Source organism: Sminthopsis crassicaudata, chromosome X, assembly GCF_048593235.1.
Source record: "Sminthopsis crassicaudata isolate SCR6 chromosome X, ASM4859323v1, whole genome shotgun sequence".
Lineage (NCBI taxonomy): Eukaryota > Metazoa > Chordata > Mammalia > Dasyuromorphia > Dasyuridae > Sminthopsis > Sminthopsis crassicaudata.
The window spans coordinates 55,600,185-55,624,570 of record NC_133623.1 but is presented as its reverse complement, the minus strand read 5'-3'; the positions used below and the strand labels follow the sequence as shown (position 1 = coordinate 55,624,570).

General features: G+C 37.5%; 1 protein-coding gene across 10 annotated transcripts in view; it reads right to left on the bottom strand.

Moving 5' to 3' along the window:
• Window positions 1–24,386, bottom strand: part of TENM1 (teneurin transmembrane protein 1) — a 3,105,198-nt gene that overhangs the window by 244,975 nt on the left and 2,835,837 nt on the right. For all 10 annotated transcript variants that reach the window (XM_074277949.1, XM_074277947.1, XM_074277946.1 and 7 more), the window contains one exon: window positions 10,269–10,421. In XM_074277949.1, coding sequence (XP_074134050.1) covers window positions 10,269–10,421 — 153 coding nt within the window. The remainder of the gene's footprint in view (window positions 1–10,268; window positions 10,422–24,386) is intronic.

Below are 24,386 nucleotides of genomic sequence, written 5' to 3'. Positions count from 1 at the left end.
TGAGCTTAAAATTCATGATAGAAAAAAGCAAAAAGCTGAGAACAGTGTGATATAGTCACCTTGGAAAAATAAAGAGAGAAATAATCTCCCTATATTTGAGAAAACCGCTTTTTTTAAAAGGTCTCAGAAAGGTAAGATCTCATGGACTATAAATTTCGACAGGAAAAACTCAGAATCTAAAGACACAAGATGAAATAATTCCTATGAAGAAGAAAAAGTGGAGTTGTTTATTGAGATGAATGTGGATGGAGCAACAACCAGCTTAGCTTTAAAACAGCCTATTCAAAATAGAGGATAAGATCACTACTCATAGAACAGGGGACAGAGAGAAAGCAGAGCTGATTTTGCTCTGTAAAGACCAAATATGGCTGCCTGGGAGTTGATATCAAAGATAAATAATAAAACTGAAAGTACTGAGCAGCTCTTGATGAGTCTAGGTCATCTGGCCTAAACATCCTAGGGTACTGAAAAAAGTGATAACTAAAGCCCGGTCAGTGATCTTTAAAAGATTGTGGAAAATTAGAGAAATACAGATCAACAGAAGACTATAACTTTTCAAAGGGGACCAAAATGGAGGAAGAAAATATTTAGTCAGTGAGTTTGACTTTGATTACTAGCAAAATTCTAGAATGTATTAATGCATCTGGAAGTGATGTTAAAAATAATCTAATAAAGTTATCCCAAACTAGAATTGGTTGTATTGTGAGACAATCAGATCCTCATTATCTTTGAGGAAAGAGCCTGCAATTATTTTTGGATAGATTGTAGAGGGATTAGGGAGGTCGATCATCTTTCTGTTCTTTGCTGCGGTCAACCACCTCTGCAGCATCATATTCAGTTGTGGGCTCTGTATTTTTGGAAGAATTTTGATAGTCAAGCATATATGGTCAGTAGGGTAACAGGATAGTTAATAACCATGTGGCAAGAAATAAAAATTAGGTGAAGGAATTGCAGAGGTGTAGCCTAAAGAAGAGAAGATCTGGGAGGAAGGGGTAAAGGAGGCATGTTAAATACTCTAAAATTTTAAATTCTGTCACATGAAAAGAAGACTAGATTTGGAGCTAAAGAAAATAATTAGAAGAAATGGGTAGAAATTACAGATACACATTTAGGTTTGATATAAAGGGGGGGAGGAAACTTCCTAATAGTTCATCCATTCAATCTAAAAAAAGGATATTTTTGAGATGAGTTTCTTTTCACTATCTTACAGGAAAGGCTGAAAAACTCCCTGTCAGAATTCTTGTTCAGGCTAATGTTGAGCCCCATGAAATTTTCAAGCAAAATTTTGTTTGGGAGTCCCTTTGAATGTGGTGCCTCCAAGTCTTTTGTCGTCTGGCCAATTTCTATTCTGTTCTCAACTTGCCGTATTTGATGGGCATCCCTACAGAATTCTGCGGACAAAGTTCCCTGACTGGAAGTTCCTCACGCCACTGAAACCACAGGTCTGGTGTGTCTGTCTCCTCTCTCAAATTCTTCCAGTGGTTGTCAATCACAGAAAACCCCAACTGTCAAAGAATTGAAGTGATGGCAATTCAATGGAAGAAATATGGTTGCATGAAAAGACAATACATTACAAATGAAAAACCATTCAAAAGAAACACTGTTACTGATGGCATCAGAAAAATGCATGACCTGAAACAGGTAGGACAATCATGTATCAAGAAAGAGGAACAATAGAGAGTCCATGTGTTCTACTGGTATACAACAGCGTCAAGATATAGAACAGAAATTTCCCGGCATGCTGCGTGGCTCCCCTGTAGTACATCCATGGGAAGACTCAGGTAAAGATAGCACATAATGAGAAAACCTAATGGATTATGACTCAGAATAAACATATATTTTTTTTTTACTTTGGTCTTAATACTACTAAGATTTAAAAAAAAAATTCTAATATGGTATCTAGCTATCTATCATATAAAATATATCACACATTAATAAAAAGTTCTGGCTAGGAAGAGGGATTCCTCAATAATTTTTCTACATATAATAGAGTCCTGAAAATAAAAGAGTTTGAAAACTGGTGGTCTAAAGTATCATATACTCTACATATGGCACTATAGCTTATAGCTTACGTTCCTTATTTTTGGCATAACATGCATACTCTTGTATTTTTGTTTAACCATCAGATGTGTTTATGTCTGGTTTGAATAATTAATATGTTCCATGAAAGCAGAGATCATGTTTCATACTGTTTTTCTATCATCCATAGAGTCTAGCATCAAAGATGTTTGATAGATTTGTTGACTTGAAAAAGCACATCCTGCTTTAAAATTCATCTACCTTTCTTTCTGTAAAACAATTATCTTTCCCTCTTTCAGAATTTTACACATATTCTTTTTTTTTTTTTTTTTTTTTTTTGCTGAGGCAATTGGGGTTAAGTGACTTGCCCAGGGTCACACAGCTAGGAAGTGTTAAGTTTCTGAAACCAAATTTGAACTCAGGTTCTCCTGACTGGTGTTCTATTCACTGCACCTCCTAGCTGCCCTATACATTCTTCCTTCTTAATAAGATATTTGTCCCCTACCCCTACCCCAGACCTTGCTTATGTGGTGTAGTATACAAGATTTGAAGTCAGAGGATTTGTATTTGAATCCCTTTCTCTCTCTCTTCAAGGTCACTAGGGCCTCACAGTTTCTCATTGGGTCCCAGTTTCCTCATCTGTAAAATGAAAGGGGAAGGAGGTGGATAGAATAATATTCTATCCAAATTTCAAACTATGATCCTAAGCACTAGGGAATTCACTTGTCTCCCCTTGTTAAAGCCATGGATTTTGCTGGATTACTTGGTACTAATGTTGCTCTTCCTTAAAACTACAGTTGGGGGGTAGCTAGGTGGTGCAGTGGATAGAGCACCAGCCCTAAAGTCAATCTGGCCTCAGGAGGCTGAAAGGGAATATAACTAAGTCTAGAAAAGCGTCAACAGTAACATTTGGGCAAACACAAACTTGCTAAGCAAATGATAAAGGGAATCATTTGAAGCTAGTGCTAATGCTATGATAAATAAATGAAAATGCTATTCACAATGGGGTCAACTCTTGAAAGTCATTACACTAAGAGGTGACGAAGGCTGAAAATACAAGTGAAAAAAATTCAACCAGTAAGCATGTAATAAACACATACTAGGTGCCAGGCACTGTCCTAGGTGCTGGGGACACTAAGAAGGCAAAAACAATTCCTGTCCTCAAAGAACTTACATTTTACTAACTGGTAACTTGTTGTCTTACAGTAATGGATTATGGAATTAAAATGGTGTCTTGAGAGAAATGTGGATGTCTAATCTTTAATAATAGAGTCACACAACATGGCCAGCTTCTCCCTTGGCAGTCTTCTCAATATAGTACACCATAAACCTGACCCATTATAATGTTTTCTATTGGTGCACTGACTATGTGTGTTCATTTGGGAAAAGAAAAGGAGGAAAATGGAACTAGTGAAACATTAAACATATATGATCAGTAATGTTTCACATCAATTTTTTATGCTGTAACTAAGTTTATCTTTTAGCACGGTGACCATAAATCTGTTTTAGAAGGTATATTTAGAGCATGCTTTAGAAAAGCTTTTTGTTAAAAGTGAAGTATACTGATAAAGTGATTTAATATGGTCAGAAACAAGCTGTTACACTCTAACTGCATCTGCCCTAATCTTGTATTAGGAAAAAAAAAAATATATATATATATATATATATATATATATATATATATATAGATAGATAGATAGATAGATATAGATATAGAAATATAGATATAGATATATGGATTGATCTATATCTATATACATACAACATTGGAGGAGACATTTACTTACATTTGCCATCAATCTTTTTTGTTTGTTTTTTTCCTGAGGCAATTAGGGTTAAGTGACTTGCCCAGGGTCTCACAGATAGGAAGTATTAAGTGTCTGAGATCAAATTTGAACCCAGGTCCTCCTGACTTCAGAGCTAGTGCTCTATCCATTGATGGCTGCCCCACCATCCATCTTTAAAAATAAAGATGTCAACTTCTACCATCATTGTTAGGATTTTTCACTATTTTAATCACATAGTTACTGTGCTCATATGGATTTATTCCCAATTTTCCCACCATTTCTTAAGCTCAAATAGTTTTTAAGAAGCTACTAAAACACAGGACTGGTTTTATTTTGCCTGCTGAGTGTGTTCAATTATTCAACTGTTTTCTCTTCTGAGCTCTTATGTCCTAGCCTTCCCCCTCCTTGATTGTCCAAATGATATCTGGATTTTTTCACTTTAGGCCCAAAGAAACCAAGTTCTGTTCATTGGACTGTAACAGGGTAAATAAACATATGTGATATTTGAAGAAAACCTAGTATTAAAAGCAAGGATTTGCTGGTAAATGTTCAGCAATCAGCTCTCTGGGAAAATACATGGATGACACTTTTAAATTTAATCTGTATTATCAACATTTTCTTAAGTCCCAACAATAAAAAAAATAACAAATCAAATCCTGATTTACAGCACTCACGGATTTCCAAGGTGAAAATGCTCAGTGAAAATTTGACAGCTGGCTCTTGTGAGCTAACATTAGCAGGCTAGTATGTTCCTGATTTAAACTGATACTCTACATCAATGGTCCTCAAACTTTTTAACTAGGGAGCCAGCTCACTGTCCCTCAGACTGTTGGAGGGCCAGACTCTAGTAAAAACAAAAACTCACCCTCTGTCTCCACCCCTCAACCCATTTGTCATTACCCGGCGGGCCGCATAAACGTCCTCAGCGGGCGCATCTGGCCTGCAGGCCATAGTTTGAGAACCCCTGCTCTACATCCAGCATTCATTGTTTCAACTTTTATCAAGATAAGTCCTTCATTGCCTTGACTGCTTCTTCCAACCTCAAGATCTCACATAGCACTTGGCCTATATTTCTCCACCTTACTCATCATGGCACAGTGGGCATTATTAGTGTTAGTAGTGCCAATATTCGCCTTGTACCAGACTTAGAGCCCAATGGCACTGTGCCCTATACATAGTAATTTTAAACTGCTGCTTTGCCTACATCATGGCTCTAGATCAGACTCACATTGTGGACACAGGAAGAATAAATCAGATTGATTCTGCTTCTGGTAACTTTTGTTATGAGGATAATAGCTAAGCAAGCACTGAAGAAGAAAACCAGCATCAGCATTCACTTCTGTCAACCAGGGCCCACCCCAATGCCAAGACCCTTGCTTGGTTGCTCACACAAGGGACCCGGTGTTGTTTAGAAGGGGCACTTGCATGAGCTGGCTCTCATCTGTGAGAAGCAATCTTAGTAGAAGGCAGGTTAAAAAAGTGTAATGAAGGGTGGGAGAATATATAGAGCTGCTAGACTTGAAGTCAGGAACACTTAGAATTCAAATCTTGCCTCAGACCAAAGGCAAATCACTCAACCTTACTGGGTTTCAGTGTCCTTCTTAAAAATGACAATAGCACCGCCCGCTTCTCAGGGTTCTTGTGGCTATCAAGTAAGATAACACACATAACAGTGCTACATAAAGCTTAAAGTATCACGTTTTGTTATTGTTATCAACATGGTGTACATTTCCTGAGTGCTAAATCCCTTAACCATGGCAGAATCCTATTCTTGAAAATAAGCCTCAAAAGCAGAAGGCTTAAGAACTATTTCCTGTTCCCTGGGTAAGGAAAACCATCTGAACTGGTGTTAAAAGTTTGGAGGTGAGTCAGGAAAGTATGTTTTTCTTCCACTTCTGCCACTAGCTTTAGTGTTACTTTAGGCCCCAGTTTCTTGAATTGTAGGTCATGGGGTTCTATACCTAAACGTGAGGGTGGTAAAATTATGATTCCTTATCAGTAATTGTTTGATTTGTATTTTATTTTACGTTTATGTCCAAGGTCACATAAAAATTCTTTGGGTGAAAAGGGAAAAAGTTTACGAAGCCCTGCCTTGCCTGAGCCAAATCCATTATCCTCTCTGTAGATCTATTCCTTAACCTGTCAAAACTGGATATTCATACCTACTTCTGGCCCTTGTAAGCTCTCAAACCCGATCCGATGATGTCAGATGGGAAAATGTGACAAATTAAATAAACAAATGTAGATGATCATTTTAGGCCACGAACCTCTAACATGCAAAAGTCCAAAACGAAAAGCAGACACGACTTAAGTATATTCACACTACAATAGGATTCACTTCAATGTTCCTTTGAAAAGTGTATTGAACATACAATTACATTTAGAGAAAATAGACCAACCCACAGTATAAAGCAAAAAGCACTGACAATGAAATTGGGATCATAAATCAGAGTTCAGTGTTAATCACATGCTCTACTGGCCAGGCCCAATCTGGAGCTCATGCAGTTGGAAGACTGGTCAAATGGGAAAGCGAATTTAGCGAGCAGAAAGCTAGCTTACTGGGGAGAGGAATCTCAGCTGACCACTTCTGTTTGGCCCCTAACTCTAAAGTCACAGCTCTAATGTCACTTCTCCTTGGACCAAGCCATTCCTTGAGTCCCTGAGAAGACAGCGAAGTGGATGTCATTTATCTTGGGCTACTTCTAAGCCATCCCTTTCTAGGCCAATTCCTTCAGAATGTACCCTTCCACACCTCCCTTAGTATTTAAGTCTTAGTATGTCTGACGTATCATTTTGCTGATATGCTGACATAATGTCCCCTTGTAAGTGTTGTCAAGTTGCTCTGTTTATGAATACCGAGTCTACTCCAGTAGGTCAAGGGCTCCTTTAAGGTAGGTTCCATGCCTTCCCGTTCTCTGTATCTCTCAATAGAGCCATGTACAAGGCTCATCTCCCAGTGAGTAGTGATCAGTACATGTGTGGAAAGTCAGTCCTCACTCTAACCACAGCGTTAGTATTTTGACAAGGTCTATGTTTTATAGACTCTTTAGATGCTCCCGAGTGCTTAACAGAGGATCTTGCACAGAGTAAGTATTCAATAAATATTTGTGGATTAACGAAGGCATTGAATGAATAGATTTTTCTTAGACTTCAGGGAAGGGGGAGAAAATTGCAGGATTAATGTTTTTCTTTTTATATTCAAGGTCACACAGAATCAGAGATTTAGAGCTGGAAGGGACCTCAGCTGCTATCTAGTCCATACCATTCATTTTACACAGGAAGAAACTGAGGCTGAGGGAGATGAAATGACTAATCCAGGGTCCCAAGCTCAAGACCTTGTCAGAGTCAGAATTTGAAGCCACATCCTTAAATTGTAGATCCGGTGATTGCTTTTTATGCTATACCACACTGTTTTTTTTTTTTTTTTTTTTTTTTAAAGGTTTTGTCTTTTTTTTTTTTTTAAACAAAATGAATGTTTGCAATCAAACACCCCTTTTTGTTTCAATTGGAAAACTAAGTGGGGAGAAAATTATTCTTCTATGTTGCACTGAAAGGAAGATATGGATAATGACTGTTAATGAGAATCCAATCTCAACAGAATTTGATTGACAGATTTTTATAAGAAGTCTCTTATTCATCAGTCTGACAAGGAAGACAATGATAATCATTTTAAGGTGCTCAATTTGTAAGGAAAAAGAGCCCAAACAATGGCTATGCCAAGTTTCTAAAATAGAAGAAGTCAAAAATTTGATGACAAGGTGTCAATTTCAAACCGAGTTTTAGAGAACTTGACAAAATTGAATATCGTTGCTCCTTAGAGCCAAAGGAGACTCTGAGATCATTTAGTTCGGTTTATGTATTTCCTATGTGGAAAAAGTGAGGCTCAACAATGAAATCCAAAGCAGTTTCCTGTCATTTTTTGGCTTATCTTCTAAAGAGCGGGCAGTTAGGATGGACAAATTATTACATCGTAACTATTGGTCAGTCAGTTTTAACTCACAATGACAGAGAGACCTGTGATTTGTAGCCATAGGGGATTTCCAGGTGCAGAATTTCTGGCCACCAATGTAGATTTGGCGTAATATCTTAGAGAGCTGCCCAGAAAACTGAGGGGATAAGCAATTCATTTAAAGTCACATGGCCAGCATGTGACAGAGGCAGACACTGGACCATCTTCCAGGCCCCGAGGCCCACTCTTTATCCAGTAGGCCACAGTGACTCATTCATTGTCCACTTCTATGATATAATATATAATATAAAAAATGGGGTTTGCTTTATATTGCTGGAGTGAACAGTGCCCAGAAACCACAAAAGGATATGAGAACGCTGCAGTACTTGAGAATTTTCCCAAGATTCAGCTCTGTCTATACATTATATTATAACAAGATTTTTGTACTTGATAAGTAATATGCAGTAAAAATGCAATAGAGCAGGACCCTCCAAAGTGTAACCGTGGTTCAGGCTATGTTCATGCGTCCATAAAAGGTTACTTCAAGCTAAAACTTGGCATGTATGATATAAAACCCCAGTGATTTTTCTTCATAAAATATTTAACTGAAATTGGTTTGGTCTTTCGGCTGTTATAATTGGACAAACATTTTTTTTGCACATTTGTGTAACTTGTCATGTTATATAAAAATATGGGGTGATAAAAGTTTGTCTTAAAAATTCACTGTCTTTGAGAGCCTCCAGGGCTTTCCTTCCACAGTCTTTTTTGCAATGTTCCAATTGTATTAGGCTCACTGGAAAGAAATCCAAAAATCTGTATATGAAAACAAACACAAAGGTTTGTTGGCGACTATGTGCTGATGACCTTCTACTTCTCTGATAGCTTTCAAAAGTCACAAAACTAATGGAATTAGGAGAGAATATTAAAATGACAACTGATCCTCGGGTTGCTTTACTCACATTGCTATGACACCCTCATTCCCTCGCGGAAACAGAGCACCAATGAGAATGGATCTAAATTGGAAAAGAGGCCTTTGTAAAAAGGTTAGGCGAATTTTGTTCCCTCTCCTGGCCTGCCTGCTCTGACACCAATAGCCTCTTCAGGGTGTCTCTGAAGTGATGATGACATTTCAGAGACAGGTCAGTATGGTTCTGTTGGACCTGAATAAAATAAGCAATGCAGTAAGTAGCGCTCCAAAGCAGGACCAACAATTCAATTGTGGTGCTGGATCCCGAGTGTTCACTTTTACTGAATCATAAACCAAAGCAAAGCCATAGAAACAAACCAAAATATATCACAAAAGAGAAAGTCAAATAATCTTGCTGGTCTAATTGGTAAGTGAAATGGTCTGTTCCTAAAACTTTAAAATGAACATAAATACATGGTCTAGCTTTGCCTTGGAAGGTTGCTAAAGACAGGAATTAGACTTCCGGCTTTTAAGCACTTTCTTTAAGGCATCTAGCATGGTGCCGGGCATAAAGTATAGATCTGATCAACATTTGTTCAACCAAATTCAGTCAAATGGCAACAAATTCTCCCAATGGAAGTGGAACCAAACTGATGTACCAGTTGGTTTGAGTCTTTATTTCAGAAGAATGAGTCTTCCTGCAGGGGCTGAAGGGGAATAAATCAAACAGTGATGGCAGTGAAAATTGAGGAAAAGGTAGCCTTGGAGTTCATAGCTATACTGCAACCTAGAGAATGGAAATCACCATAATCTCATTAAAAGAAAAGTCACACTAAGGAAAACCTTTTGGCTTTTTTTCAGAGTTTGCAGCTGAAAACAGATTATTCAAAAGGAATGAAAAGCTGCTAGTGGCTGTGAATCTTGGGACATGATATGTGTGGAAAGAGCCAGGGAGTTCTGAAGTGGTATTAGCTACCCCTATATAAGTTAGCCCCTTTCAGGTGGCCTTGAGGTCATGTTCTCCAGCTGTTACAGATCCAATCCTGCCCCTCCCACCAACCATCTGATGAGTAGAAGGCGTTTCTATATATACACATATACATACATACATATACATACATACATACGTGCATATATATACACATTATACACATACATATGTGTATGGATCTCACATATACGTATATACATATACATACATACGTATATATACATACATACACACACACATATATATATGTGTGTGTGTATGTGTGTGTGTGTGTGTGTATATCTCCTGAAATGTCAAGTGTGTACACCAACCAAGACTCTCCCTTTGTGTCCTCCAACACAATCACTTGATTTCAACCCCAACTTCGCTTCAAGTCATTAGGTGGGAAATGAAATCTTAAGTGTGCTGTAACCTCCACTGTATCAAGACTTCTCTGTTTTTAAAAGAGCCTACGCTTTTGGAAAATTCATTCTGCTTCTACCCAAGGCACCAGAGGAAAGCTCTATTACATAAGACACATTAACATCTTATCCTTTCCTCATTCAGTCCTTCTACTGAAGAACCAAATTGTGAGGAAAGCCATTCATAATAATTTACTCATCTTCAGTCAAGTACCTTTTTTCTCTGTTTTATCAGAAACCTTTCCTCCGATTGGTGGGTAGGTAGCATCCATTGATTCAGTCCCTCGGTTTCCCTTGCTAACTCCATTTTCGTAGAGCTGTCCTTCAACTGGCTGCAATTGCCAGGTCAGGCCAAACAGATGCACTGCTGTAAGGAAAGAAATCATATAATTATTTTATTTTTACTGTATTCCAAAGATGTTCCCCCAAACCAGCTGCTCCTTTGCACCTGATACCATCTATATGCTGCCTTCTGTCGGTCAGAGGTAATTCCCGATCATCCCTTCCTAAACCATGAAAATCTAAATGGACATCTCCAATCAGAGCCACAACTATTTGATCCAGAGGCTAAAGGTGTCCTAAGTGACCAGCTTACAAGAAATAGTCCCAGATCACCAGGAGCTAGTTGCCACAAAGTAGGACGCCTGGCTCTTTCCTTCACCCTCAAAGCTCAGTCGCCAGCCTTCTTCAAAACAGATTGTCTTCTTATTCCACAAGACAAAATCAACTCGGAAACCGATGCTTCCTTGGCAATCTCCTGTCCCTGGAATCCCTTCCCTCCCTCTGATTGTAAGGGATGGAAGTTGATATCTGGGAATTTCTTGGTGTTCCTCCACCATTTAACCAGAGGGCCCGGGGAATTTAACTTTATCATTTACCACCTGGATGCTTTCCTGGACTTCATGACTTCCAGAAACTCATTATCTAAGAAGAAATCAATTCAAACTCTCACATTCTCATGTCATTTGCCATTCCAACTATAAGAATTCATCAAGTCCCCACTCCTCTCCACTCCTCTCATCTTTTTGGTTTCTTTTTTTATAGGTTTCTCTCCAATTAGTCCTTTGCATCCTCAGTGCTTAGCATAGTTCCTGGCACATAACTGGAGCTTAATAAATGCTTACTGACTGACTTTTGTGCTAAGGCTTCAGAACCATTTTATTAATGTCTTATTTCTACTCAATACCCTTAAAAACCTATACCTTTCAATATAGACAACTTGTGGCTCAATGAAGCTTAATTGCTCATGTAACTCTGGGTCTCCAGAAGGGAGATGAAAACAAATCACAGTGAGCAAATTGGAACCAGCACAAGGAAGGCATTATTTGCACATTTGCCCCTCTTTTTCCAAGCTTTCCCTACATCGGATAGAGCCTGGCCCTAACCTAAAGGAGTTTCAAATGATTTTTTTCCCTTTGGAGGAATGGAATCTAAATTTGCTGAAGGTATAGAATGTGTCAAAGTTTTTCAAGTTACAACCAGGTCTTCTTCAAGGGGTATGTGAATAGATAAGCCATCTTTCTGACTGTTCTTAGCCCCTAGGCAGGGCTAATTTGTGTGGCTGACACCCAGATGTAGTATATATCCTAAAGACTTAAGATGAAAACAGAAACCTCAGCCAGAGAGCTTATATAAAAGTCAGTCATCCACCTCTAGTTGGATCTGAAGGGGTTTCTAAAATCCACCTTCTAATTTATCCTTAAAAACTTTTAAGCATTTAATTGGTTTCTACCCTTTTCTTTGGAATTGAGCCAGTGCTGCCTGATGAATTTCCTTGGCAATTATTGGAAACAATGGCTACTCAAAGGAGAGTGGTTCTGAGTAAGGTACTGTATAGCATATTAATAAAGCAGTATCAGTGGCAGCCTAATGATTTTTCTGCCAAATAGCTCCAAGTGAGGCCAGATTTTCATCCTTGCTTTAATTAAAGGTAGGTTTCCAAGTTTTAGGGAGAAATTTGGTCTACTCAGCCTCTAAATGATTTGAATATGATGGCTATTAAAGATAATATTAGAAACATGTTTCAGGTCCTTATTTCAACTGCCTTTTTTAAGTTAGACAGGCCATGAAGGAATAGAAGCTATTGTAGTTCTCATTTTCAAGATCAAGGGGACTATTCCAGATACTCTGTGTTAAGTTAAACCACCTTCCTGGGGGAGACATAAGGATGACAGAGAAAATATGTGTGGGGGGAATTGATTCAAAGGGACTTGAAGTAGGGATTTACTCAATTTTCTTACTCATGCAAAAGGGAATGTTTCCATCCAATAAAGAGAGAAAAAAGAGACATGGGACTTTCTTGCAGAACCAGGATGCTGTAATGACTTATTATTATGTGATTTCATGATACCTTACAATACATAAATTGGGAGCTACAGCCGGAGTAAGAAACAGTATATATGTCTATGACCACATATGGATCCATATGGATGTCAATCACACTCTCACTCTAATCCTTTCTCATTGCCATTGGTTTCTATACTTTTCCGTGTGTGTTTATACGCACATAAAATTTATGTATCACATATTCAAATACAATGTTATATATTATATATATTTATAAGATATTTATATTATGTTTTATCCTCTTGAAAAATCGTTCTTTCAGATTTCCCACGCATAAAAGGTGTGAGAAAAGAGGAGGAACAGGGAGAAATAAAATGTATATACGTGTGGGTAGAGGGAGGACATTGAGCTACCAGAAAATGTGAATAATAGCTGTAAAGAAAAACTTGTCTAGTTTTCTAACTATTAATAATCTGAATATCTCTGCCCTTAAATGATAACGGATTACAAAATTTATAATACTGAGGTGAGTCCAAATATGGATCATAAAACACTTAGGTACTTGAGCTACAGGAATTTAATTACAAAATGCATTCTATTTCCCTTCAATTACAATTATTTATTTATTCAAGCCTACTAGCATGCCACTTGATGGCAGTTGCTGTATAATTTCAACAACAATGCTATATGATGATCATTTCTGATGGATCTGGCTCTCTTCAACAATGAGGTGATCCAAACCAGTTCCAATTGTTCAATAATGAAGAGAACCCACCATACCCAGAGAGAGAACTATGGGAAATGAATGTGGACCATCGCATTTTCTCTCGTTCTGTTATTGTTTGCTTGCATTTTGTTTTCCTTCTCAGGTTTTTTTAACCTTCTTTCTAGATCCGATCTTTCTTGTGCAACAAGATAACTACATACATATGTATACATTTATTGGATTTAACATATGCTTTAACATATTTAACATGTGTTGGACTACCTGACATCTAGGGGAAGGTGGGGAATGAGGGGAAAATTTGGAATAGAAGGTTTTGCAAGGGTCAATGCTGAAAAATTACCCATGCATATGTTTTATAAATAAAAAGCTATAATAAAAATAATATATGGTATATATATGGTTAGGCCCTTTAAACCTAATTCAAAAAACTCACATTTTTATAGTATTTTAGTGCTTTTGTGACAACTCTGGGGGGGGGGGGAGACAACTCTGTATATGGAGAACATTCTTGCTTCATATTCAGGAAAACCTGGTTTCAATTCCTGCCCTTGATATATACCATAAGAGTCACTTAATACCCCAGTGTTCCAGGAACTTCTCTAGGACTATAAGGAGAAGAGCAATTGCTAAGATTTTGAAGGAGAGTAAGTTTCTTCACTCTGAGATCCATAACCAATGCAATAAGTTCCCTGTTTCCCTTCCCTCAAACCAAAATAAACTAAATTACCAATCTCAAAAATGAAAAGAGTGAATTCACCACCAATAAAGATGAAATTAAAACAATTATTAGGTGCTTTTCCACTTAATTATATGCCAGTAGAACTGATAATCTAAGTGAAATGGATGAATATTTAAAAACCCATAAACTGCCTAGATTATTAGAAGAGGAAATAGAATACTTAAATAAACCTATCTTCAACAAAGAAATTGAACAATCATAAATGAATTCCTTAAGAAAAAATCCCCAGGATGGTTTTATAAGTGAATTCTACCAAACATTTAAGGAACAATTGATACCAATAATATATAAAATATTTGAAAAAAAATTAAGTAAAGAACGAATCTTATCCAATTCTTTGTAATACAAAAATGATTTGATACATAAATCAGAGAGAACAAAATCCAAAGAAAGAAAACTATAGAGTAATTTCCTTAATTAATATTGATGCAAAAAATTTAAAATAAAATACTAGTAAGGATACTACAACAGTATACCACAATGATCACACACAATGATCAGGATGGAATTATATCAGCTGCTTAGCTGTTGTCCTTTGCTTTCAAAGAGGACCCAGATGACATCGCCATGTTGAAGTCAAGTTACAAAGTGTCTGACTATGGCTGATCAGACCAGAATGCTCTACCACAGGTTGGGCACAAGTAGTCCATATGGGGTGGATTCTCCAAATTCACACACTTAGCATTTCTTTGGAGCTAATACAATTCTGCTTTGCTTTTCAAGCACCTTTGATGAGGGCACACCATGCAGGGCCAGTGTCTCCCAAGTCATACAATAAATTTCAAAGTTAAGAAAGACTTTGAGAGTCACTTCTTCTGACCACCATGTGAGCACTTGCCTCGTGTGTGTTCTCTCTTTTAGGCAAATGCAAGTTTGGCATTTGAACAACACGGCTAGCTCATCAGAGTTGCAGTCTCTGTGGCAGAGTTGGAATGCCTGGCAGAAAGGACCTCAGCATCTGGTATCTCATCCTGTCAGGCGATCTTCTGAATCTTCCTAAGACAATTCACATGGAAGCAGTCCACTTTCCCAGTGCGGCGCTGATATATTTCCAGGTTTCATAGGCATACAACAATGAGGTCAGCCTCAGGTTCTGGACACCTTCAGCTTGTTTTCTATTGTGTACTTTTTACTTATTTTTTTTTCCTTTTCCTTTCCCTCCTCCCTCAGCAAGGCTACAATTAAGCACAAATCTATCGATATACACACATAAGTACATATGCAAATACATACATACATATATCTACATATACATATATGTATACATGATTTATAATCATAAACATATACATGTAACACCATTCTATTCTTATTTGTCTTCTGTTTCTCTGAGGGTAGATAACATCTTCCTTTGTGAGTTCGAGTTTTTCCATATTTTTCTAAATCCACCAACTCATCATTTCCCACCTCACAGCAATATTCCAACCATATACTATCTAATTTCCTGCTATTCTCTTTTGATTTTAACTTTAACTCTATTTGAGATGATTACTCCTCTTCTTTTTTACCTAATACATTTTACTCCTGACCTTTATTTTGCATTTGTGTATATCTCTATTTCATATCCTTCTTAACTCCTCTGCTTTACTTCTACCTGCTACCTTGCCCTCCTATTACTTAATCTACCCTTCCCTTCAGGGATCCCTCCCTTATCCATTCTCCCAACCTACCCCCTTACCTTATTTTTTCTTTCTGAATTTAGACTTTCTACTCTTCTCAATATATATTCATTTTCCCCTCTTTAACACATTCCTGATTAGAATAGGGCTCCCAAACTACCAGCCCTCCTCCCCTAATTTCTCCATCTCACTTCTTCCTCTCACATTTCATTTTTATAAAATAATTACTGTCTTTATCTTTTCCTATACAGGCTTATTTTTTAGAATCACATCATACGCAACTCTACCCCTATCTGATTACAAATGACCATTTTAGATGTATCATTTATATTAAAAGAGTGAAGATTAACCTAAGTGACTCCCTTCTAATTAATTGTTGATATTTACCTCATATTTACTTTGGATTTTATGTGTTTTTTGCAACAAAATCCTGAAAGTTAGCAATTTATTAAATATTCATTTTTGATGCTGTATTTTGGGATTATGCTTAACTTTTTTGGTATGCTATTTTCTGCTGCCATCCCAGTTCTTTTACTCTTTGATATATAGTGTTCCAAAACCAGTGGTCTTTTAATGTAGGTTTTGTGTGATTCCAATTGTGGCTCTGCCATATTTAAATTTTTTTTCTTGTTGCTCATAATATTTTCTCCTTGATCAGAGAGTTTTGGCTATGATATTCCTGTAAGGTTTCCTCACAGGATCTCTTTCAGGTGGTGATTCATGAATTGTTTCTATTCATACTTTGCCCTCTTGTTCTTATGCTTCATAGAGATTTTATTTAATTATTTCTAGTATTATTGTTCATGTAGTCTGATTATGCTTGTTTTCTCTTCTTCATCTATTATCCGGATCAGTTTTTCTTATGAAATGTTTCACATTCTCTTCTATTTTTTCATTTTTTATATTTTGTTTTATTATTTCTTGTTCTCTTATAACTTCACTGGTTTCCCTTTGCCCAATTCTGATTTTCAAAATGTCATCTTCTTCCTTAAAATTTTTGGGTCTCCTTTTCCATTTGATCAGCTTTTTTTCACAATCTTGCTTTTATTGGATTGTTTTATTTTATTTTTCCTCAATATCTCTGATTTGATTTTTTAAAATCTTTATTGAGTTCTTCTATGAATTCTTTTTGGAAAGGTATAGCTTTTATAGATTAAATAATTTATCATCAGTATAGTAGCTAACTTTTGTGCTGTATTTGTTCTCAATGAAGGCATCTGAAAATATCATGCTAAAAAGCATGGGAGCAAGCACATTAATAGATATCACAAAAATCCAGTAGACCTAAAAGATAAACAGCTCTTGTTTTGAGAGAACTCAGCAGGTACCAAATCCAAATAGCATCCCTGAGTGTAATAGGGTAGCAAATAAAGGTCAGCTTATGGAATTTGGAGACAGATACGCATTTTTTTTTCTGGAATGGCCACAGTTAAGGAGAGCACTGTGAAACTGGTATTGGTTTTGCAATCAAAACAAATCTATTCAGCAAGCTTGTATGTCTACCAAAAAGAGTGATGGGTTCATGAAAATGTAATTGCCTCTTAAAGGAAAATGCCATGCCAACATCATCAGTGCCTACATTCTCAACATGATGAATCCTAATGAGGTCAAAGGAAATTTTTATAAAGACTTAGAGTCCCTCAAGATCAAAGTGTCAAAAGAGGAGAAACATATAATTCTGGGTAATTTTTAATGTTAGAATAGGTTCAGACTACCAGATGTGGCAGGAAATCATTAGGAAGAACAGATTTGGAAAAAGCAACAGCAGTGGTCACTTACTACTAGAGACTTGTACATCTCGTGACTTTATTCCCATCGATACTGTCTTCCATTTACCTAAACATTAGCAAAAATTCATGGATGCATCCTCACAGTAAACATTGCCATTTAATAAATTTTGTCATCATAAGGAAAAGAGACAGAAAGGATTGAGAGTTGATGAAGGCAATGCAATGTATGGCACAGAGTGCTGGACTGATCATACACTTATCACCACCAAGCTAAATGCTCCCATTCAACAAAAGTGGTGGTCTCAAGGCAAGGTAATTACCAGAAGACTTATTAACAACAGATTTGAGGGCTTCTCTAAGCGGTAACCATTTGTTGCTAAACTTTGAGGGAAAATTGAAACAACATATGATTGGCAACAGCTGAGCAGAAAAGGAGTGGGCAGCTTTCAGAGATTTATACCAGCAACACAGGGCTGATTCAATATTAAGAAAACTATAAGCTTAATTGACATCAATAGCAAAAACAACAAAAATTATATGATTATATCCATAGATGAAGAAAAAACTTGACTAAGTATAACACCTATTATTAAAAATGATAAAAAGCATAGCAATAAATGGAGCTTTATTGAAATTGAGAAGTAGTATTTATCTAAAATTCAAGTGTAAGAACTATCTGTAACAGGGTGAAACTGGAAGTCTTCCCAATAATAATGGGGTAAAGCTAGGATGTCCATTATCACAATTATTATTTAATATTATATGGGGCAACTAGGTGGTACAGTGGATAGAGCACCAGCCCTGAAGATAGGAGGACGTGAGTTTAAATTTGATCTCAGACACTTGATACTTCCTAGGTATATGATTCTAGGCAGGTCACTTGACCCCAGTTGCCTCAGCAAAAAAATATATCGTATTAGAAATGTTAACTATTTACAAGACAAGGAAAAGAAAGTATAATAACAAATATGGGCAAAGAGGAAACAGAAGTATTACTTTCTGTAGATTATGAGATAATATAAAGAGAGAAGTTGAGAGAATTTTAAAAAACACTAGATGAAACAATGAACAACTTGAGCAAAGTCGCCAGATATGAAGAATACCATACATGCCATCAGAAGTTCTATATATCAACAACACAATTCCAGAGGAAGTGATATTAAGAAATTCTATTTAAATAACTTTAAAAAGAATGAAAATCCTTGGAAATCTCCTTGCCAAAATGCACACACACACACACACACACACACACACACACACACACACACACACCACACACACACATGAACATATACACACATGTTTATTTTTTCTTTAGTCAGAGGCTATGATCAATTCTTGAAAAGGCATTTAGTGAAATAAGAGGAAAAATACTTCCTCCATAGACCTGGAATATCTCCTCTCTCAAATGCCTATGCCACTAGTGGGAAGAGTATACCTACCACAAGAATATCAATACAAAGAACATACATGTGCACTTGTGGAGAGGTACGTGAACTAGTAAACACATAAAATTCCTTTTTGTCTCCCTTGCAAATGAACAGAAAGGAAAACTACTAAGTAGTGTATTACCCTCCTCCTCAGTCCTTTGTTCCAGATCTGTATGTGTCTAGAGAATATGTGGCTAACCAAAAGCCTATGTTTTGTTCAGTTTCCATCCCACTGGTATTCTTACTCCTCCATTCAGACCAACCTCCTTCACGAAAATGTTCCTGCAGTGAGATGCAAATGAAAGAGTACTGGATTTGGAGAACCAGAATGACAATATTTGAGGATTGGAAGAAAGTGCAAGGGCTACCTAGTGCAATCTATACCTGAAATGGATAATCATTATAATATGATTATGAGCTGGGGTTTGAGTGGATGCAAGCAAACAATAATTTGACTACTCGAAAGCTACCTTGATAGCTTTACATGCAAGGACTGAGATGCCTCAGGTGCCTCAGAGATAACATACAGAAAACACTTTGTAAAGTTTCCATCACTGGAGATGTATCAGTTCCTGAGCCTCTATTAAGGGATTTTCTGCAGCGGTATGTTTCAAGGCACATGATGTGCCATAGCATATCCAATCTGTCTAACAAGCCAGATAATAATAATGGGGCTCTCACTACCAATCTTTTAACTGGTTCATTTTGTAACTGTGAATTATATTTTTTCTTATGCTCTTCTTATTTTTCTTAAAAAATGACTTCTTTATACATCTGAGAACAGAGAAATATTTAGCAGGCCATGTTCTAGTTCATTATTTTCCCTAACACATGTATGATTCTGATGGTAGATCAGAAATCTCAGCTTATACCAGTTTGGTCTTCCCCTCCTTGTGTGTGTGTGTGTGTGTGTGTGTGTGTGTGTGTGTGTGTGTGCACACGTGGAATTCTTACACCATTTTTACACTTCAATATGAAAGAATTATGTAGAGGACCACAGATATTGAGGAACTCTGAGAAAAGTATACTTGAAGCAAAGATATTTACAGCAGGGTGTTAAGTCAACGTGATTGATGGTTCTCTAGTGCACACACTCTTAGTACTTAGTATGGTGATGTAATGGTTCTCCAGTTGGCACATGCTTAGTGTGCTGTAGTGATGTCATTGTACTAAGCTATATAAAGGCTTGAGAGAAACTCCAGTGAGAGTGTGCTCCAGCTCAATCTCAGACTCCACACTCGAAAACTAGCCCAGACATTACACAACTACATCTACTGCTGTGAATACAGTCTTAGACAAGGAAGCCTGACATGGGTGAATTGCCCCTTGGCCAGTTTTCCTACAAGGAGTTTTGATCTTGTAGTTTACAGCAACAACCTGCATATGTGTTTCACTCCAGAGTTTGGCAGAGCCACGTGTTTGACACTTTGGAACTGGAGAGTTTTAGCCCTATTCAGTGCTAGTTTTCTAAAAGGAGCCATCTTGAGAAAAGAAGAGCTACTTGAATTGAATGAATGACTACGAACATTACAAAAGCCAGGTTATCTTTCCATCTTAAAATAAATCCAATTTTCATTGTATTTAACATCAAATTGCTTTATGAGTAAGCTATAGCCTTTTGATAAATTACCTTCAGATCTCTGTATTATCTTGGTAATAACCAGATTACATGCAGGTCTGAAATCCATTCGTTCTCAGACAAGTATTTTTCAAGAACTAAATAAAGGAAGTCAAGCATGTTTATTTATGATCTTCCATTTTTTTCTTAGCACTTGGATTCAACTTGGTTGCAAAACTAAAAATGCTCATGAATTTATACTAGAATGGGAGCGGATATGAAACATATGCAATGTGGTAGATTTTAAAACAATTTAAGCGGTAATCCCCTCCTAGATGAGGTCCTTTTCAAACACTATTGGAAGAGTACAGCTCTGGGTGTGTATGTGTGTGTGTGTGTGTGTGTGTGTGTGTGTGTGTGCGCGCGCGCAGAATTTCATTCAACATCTCCTAGGGCTTTACTAATTTAAGAAACAAAAAGAGCTTTTCTGCTTGGCCAGTTTTACATAGCAAATTCTGCAAGTCTGCTGCGGAGATACTAAAATTAAATGCAATTAGAGAAGAGATTGAGAAGGTGCGATAATATCCAGGCAGACATCTTTCTTACTGCATCATCTGAGTGGCTCCCCAATTGTCTAGGCCCCAATTTCCACGTGTTACACCATGCTTCTTCCCCCTTTGTCTGGATTTAGCTTGCCGACATACAGGTTTGAAAAGTTCTGTTGTTGAAATAAATGACTTTCATATCTCATTTCCTGATTCCATTATCTTAAAACTTTTATTTACCATGGATCCTGAATGTCCCATTCCAGGACTGCAGCAATATTTATAAATAATAAATCCATCTGTGCAATTTGTCAGAATTTAACATATGATTCCTGCTTACAGGTGCCTCACAGGCTCATCTGAGCGTGTCTCGGAAAGACCCAATTATTTAATGTTTTCATCTCAAGCAATTGTAACAGTTAGTGTTCTCCATGACTCAAATTTTGTTTTATTTCCCTTCCGATTATTCAGCAACGATTTCTAACAAATTTAATGGCTGCAGAGCATTATACTAGCAGGCAATGAGGGAACTCTACATTTTAAGAAAAGACATGGTCCATGCCCTTGTAGGTATCCTGAAATTGGAGGATGAGACACATATACAAGTAATTCTAATGCAAATAAATAGAAGGCAAGCACACTAGAGAGAAGTAAAATCTGTTGTGAAATCTGAGTGAGGTAAGATGGAGGGGTTTCTGTAATGTCCTGTTGTCTCTCAATTGTAATCCTCTGGAAGGAGGTTTCTTTTCTGTATAATCTTTTCCTCTGTGAGCAGGTTTCTTGGAGGCTTCTGGATCCTTCCCCTCCAAAAGTGTGGGATTGCTGGACTTGCGAATCCCTGGGCCGTCTTCTCTTTGACTCAATCCAGACTGTTCTTCAGATTCAATGTTGCATCTTTTTATCCTCCCAGAGAATGGGCTTGTGGGTACTCCCAGGGGCTGTGGGAACTCCTTCAACCAATGAACTTGCTTCTTTAAAGTATTCCTTTCAAAGGTGAAAACTCCCTTAAAGGTTTGAACTAAAGGTATGAATTCTGAGCTAGAGAATTGTTAAGAACCAACTTAGCACTTAGTAAGAACCTAACAGGTTTCCTCATGGAAAATATTATCTAACTCGATCTTAAAAACCAGGCAGGAATCCCTTAGGTGACTAGGTGAAGGAGGCCAAAAGAGATTCCAGATATAAGGAAGAATGTGAGTAAAAGAATATAAGTGGGCAAGATCCTGAGTGTGCCAGTCTGTAATATTTTCCCTTGCTATAAAGCAATACAGGGGAAGGCTAGAATACCTTCCCCTTCCTGAAATGTTCTCCCTCAGGCAGATTCACAAAGAGCCAATATGGCATGAGGGAGAGAGAACTTCCTGGATAGTACTAGGAAAGGTGAGCTCCTGATGGTTAAAGATACTTGCAGGAGACTCACCATCGAGGGACATCATCTAAGCGAACTAGCAGAGGCTTAAAGAGGCAATCTGGAGAAGGGATATCATCGGCTAAAAGTTGAGAAATGTAGGTGGAAGGAAATGCAGAGTACAAGATAACATCTGCAACTAACTTTTGGCAGTTAATAAAGAATAGTAGGAAGAGTAAAATGCTGTGGACACAATGGAGAGATCCCAGAGAAGAAACACTGACTAATAAGATCATCTAAGTGCCGTGGAGAAAAGCAAGATGAGCGATTGGTGGATTGAATAACATGACCCAGATGACCAGGTAATATGTAGGAACCACCTGGGTGACTCCTATACCGGGGAATACTATGAGTGACTGAAGCCACATAAGCATCTCTACTAAGTGTTGGTCATTGATGGGTAGTCTCGGTTCTTCAACCTGCAAATAAATCTATCTTTTTTGAGTCCTTTGAACTATAAACTCGGGGGAATTGGTTACAACACATTGAGTTGGAACACCAAGCCAGGGAAGCAAAATGTTCTACAGGTGTTCCTGGGACCTTTAAGGCATGTAACAGCTTATGACAACATGCTTATGTACAAGGTTAGAAAGCTACTGTGGAGCAAAAGAGGGCCATGAATGACAGGTTAGGGAGTCTGAGCTTTCTTTGGGAGGGAGAGAAGCGACAGTTACTGAGCAGAGGAGTGACACTAGCAGATCTGCAGATGAGAAAGCTTAGCCTAGTAGCAATGGGGAAAATAGAAGGGAGGTAGAGTAAAATCAGAGACAGGCGAGTCAGTTAAAAGCTTGTTCTGGAATGACAGCAGTGGGAACTAAGAAATAGGAGCAGATGGAAGAGATCGTGTAAAGGGAAAATCAACAGGAATGTAGGAAAATAAAATTATTAAGAAAAAGCAAATAACATCATATTTTAATCGGTAGAGACAACATGGATATGGGGATGGAGGAGAGCAAAGAGCACTTTGGTGAGCGACATTTTCATGGATGGAGAATAGGACCATAGTGAAGTACCAGGCCATATTCCTGTGGACTTAAGAACTAATGAAAAAGGAAGAACCAAAGACAACATTTTCAACATGGGCTGGTGCAAATGGGAGTAATGCAAATGATTGAAAGAGTTACATCAAATGGTTATGGTTAGGGGCATGGTTAGGGAAAAAATAACAGTCTCAATCTGAGACATGTTGACTTTGAGATACAGGTACAATGTCCAAGTAGAAATGTTCTGTAAACAGTTGGAGATATGGAGTTAGAGTTCAGAAACAAAGTCAGATAGAAAAAGAGATCTGTGTTAAGGTGATATGAAGGAACTGTTGCACCATAGTTCTCTTTTAATGTCCTGACCCAGTTTCTCTAATTGTCCTATTCAGTTACTCTGCCTCAGGTTATAACCATTCCCTCTTAATGTTAGGATAAAGGTCTTATATCTTAGACCTTAGGCTATAGTCATTCCCTCTTAATGTTTGATGGGATAAAGGTCTTTATCTATTTTAGACATCATTAGAATATCAGGTGCCTCTCTAGTACCTCCCTCCATTATGCCTGCCTCCTTTATGTCATCCTCCCCCCATTAGGTCAGCCCCATCCAGGTACCTTCCCCATTAAGTCATTGTTCTTGTTACCCTATAAAAGAATCCTGTATCTGACATTCAGGGCTGGATTCTTTGAGATGATAGTCTCCTTCAGCCCTGGGACCAAACCATGGATCCATTTGGTCCCAGTAAATCTTTCCATTAAATAAATTATTAAGTTGTTCTCTAATCTCTATGTTGCTCAGTTTCTCTGGCATTACAGGACCAAGGGATTGAATGGGTTTGCCAAGCTAAAGCATACAGAGAAACAAAGAGGGTTAAAGCTAAAACTCTGAAGGAACACCCATCTTTAAGGAGAGAGGGAAGAAAACAAGGAACAAAAAGAAAAAAAGAAAAAAAAAAGAAAACAAGGAAGAAAACAAGGGGGGGGCAAGCAAGTGTGCCTCAAGAAGCTGGAGATGAAGATATTTTTATAATCACAGGAGGAGACAATTTTCAGAAGGAGAGAATGGGTGGCAGGAGAAAATACAGAAGTATTAAAGAAAATTGAAAAAAGGCCATTAGATGTAGTGATGAGATCACTGGTGACTTCAAGGGCAGTTTCAATGGTAATAAGGGCAGAAAACAGATGGGAGAGGCAAGTAGTGGCTAGAGAAAGTGGGAAACAAGAAGAGGTCATGAACAGAGACAACTCCTTCCCCCAGAACTTTGGGTGAGAAAAGAAGAGAAATGGAATTAATATCTGAATAGGATAGA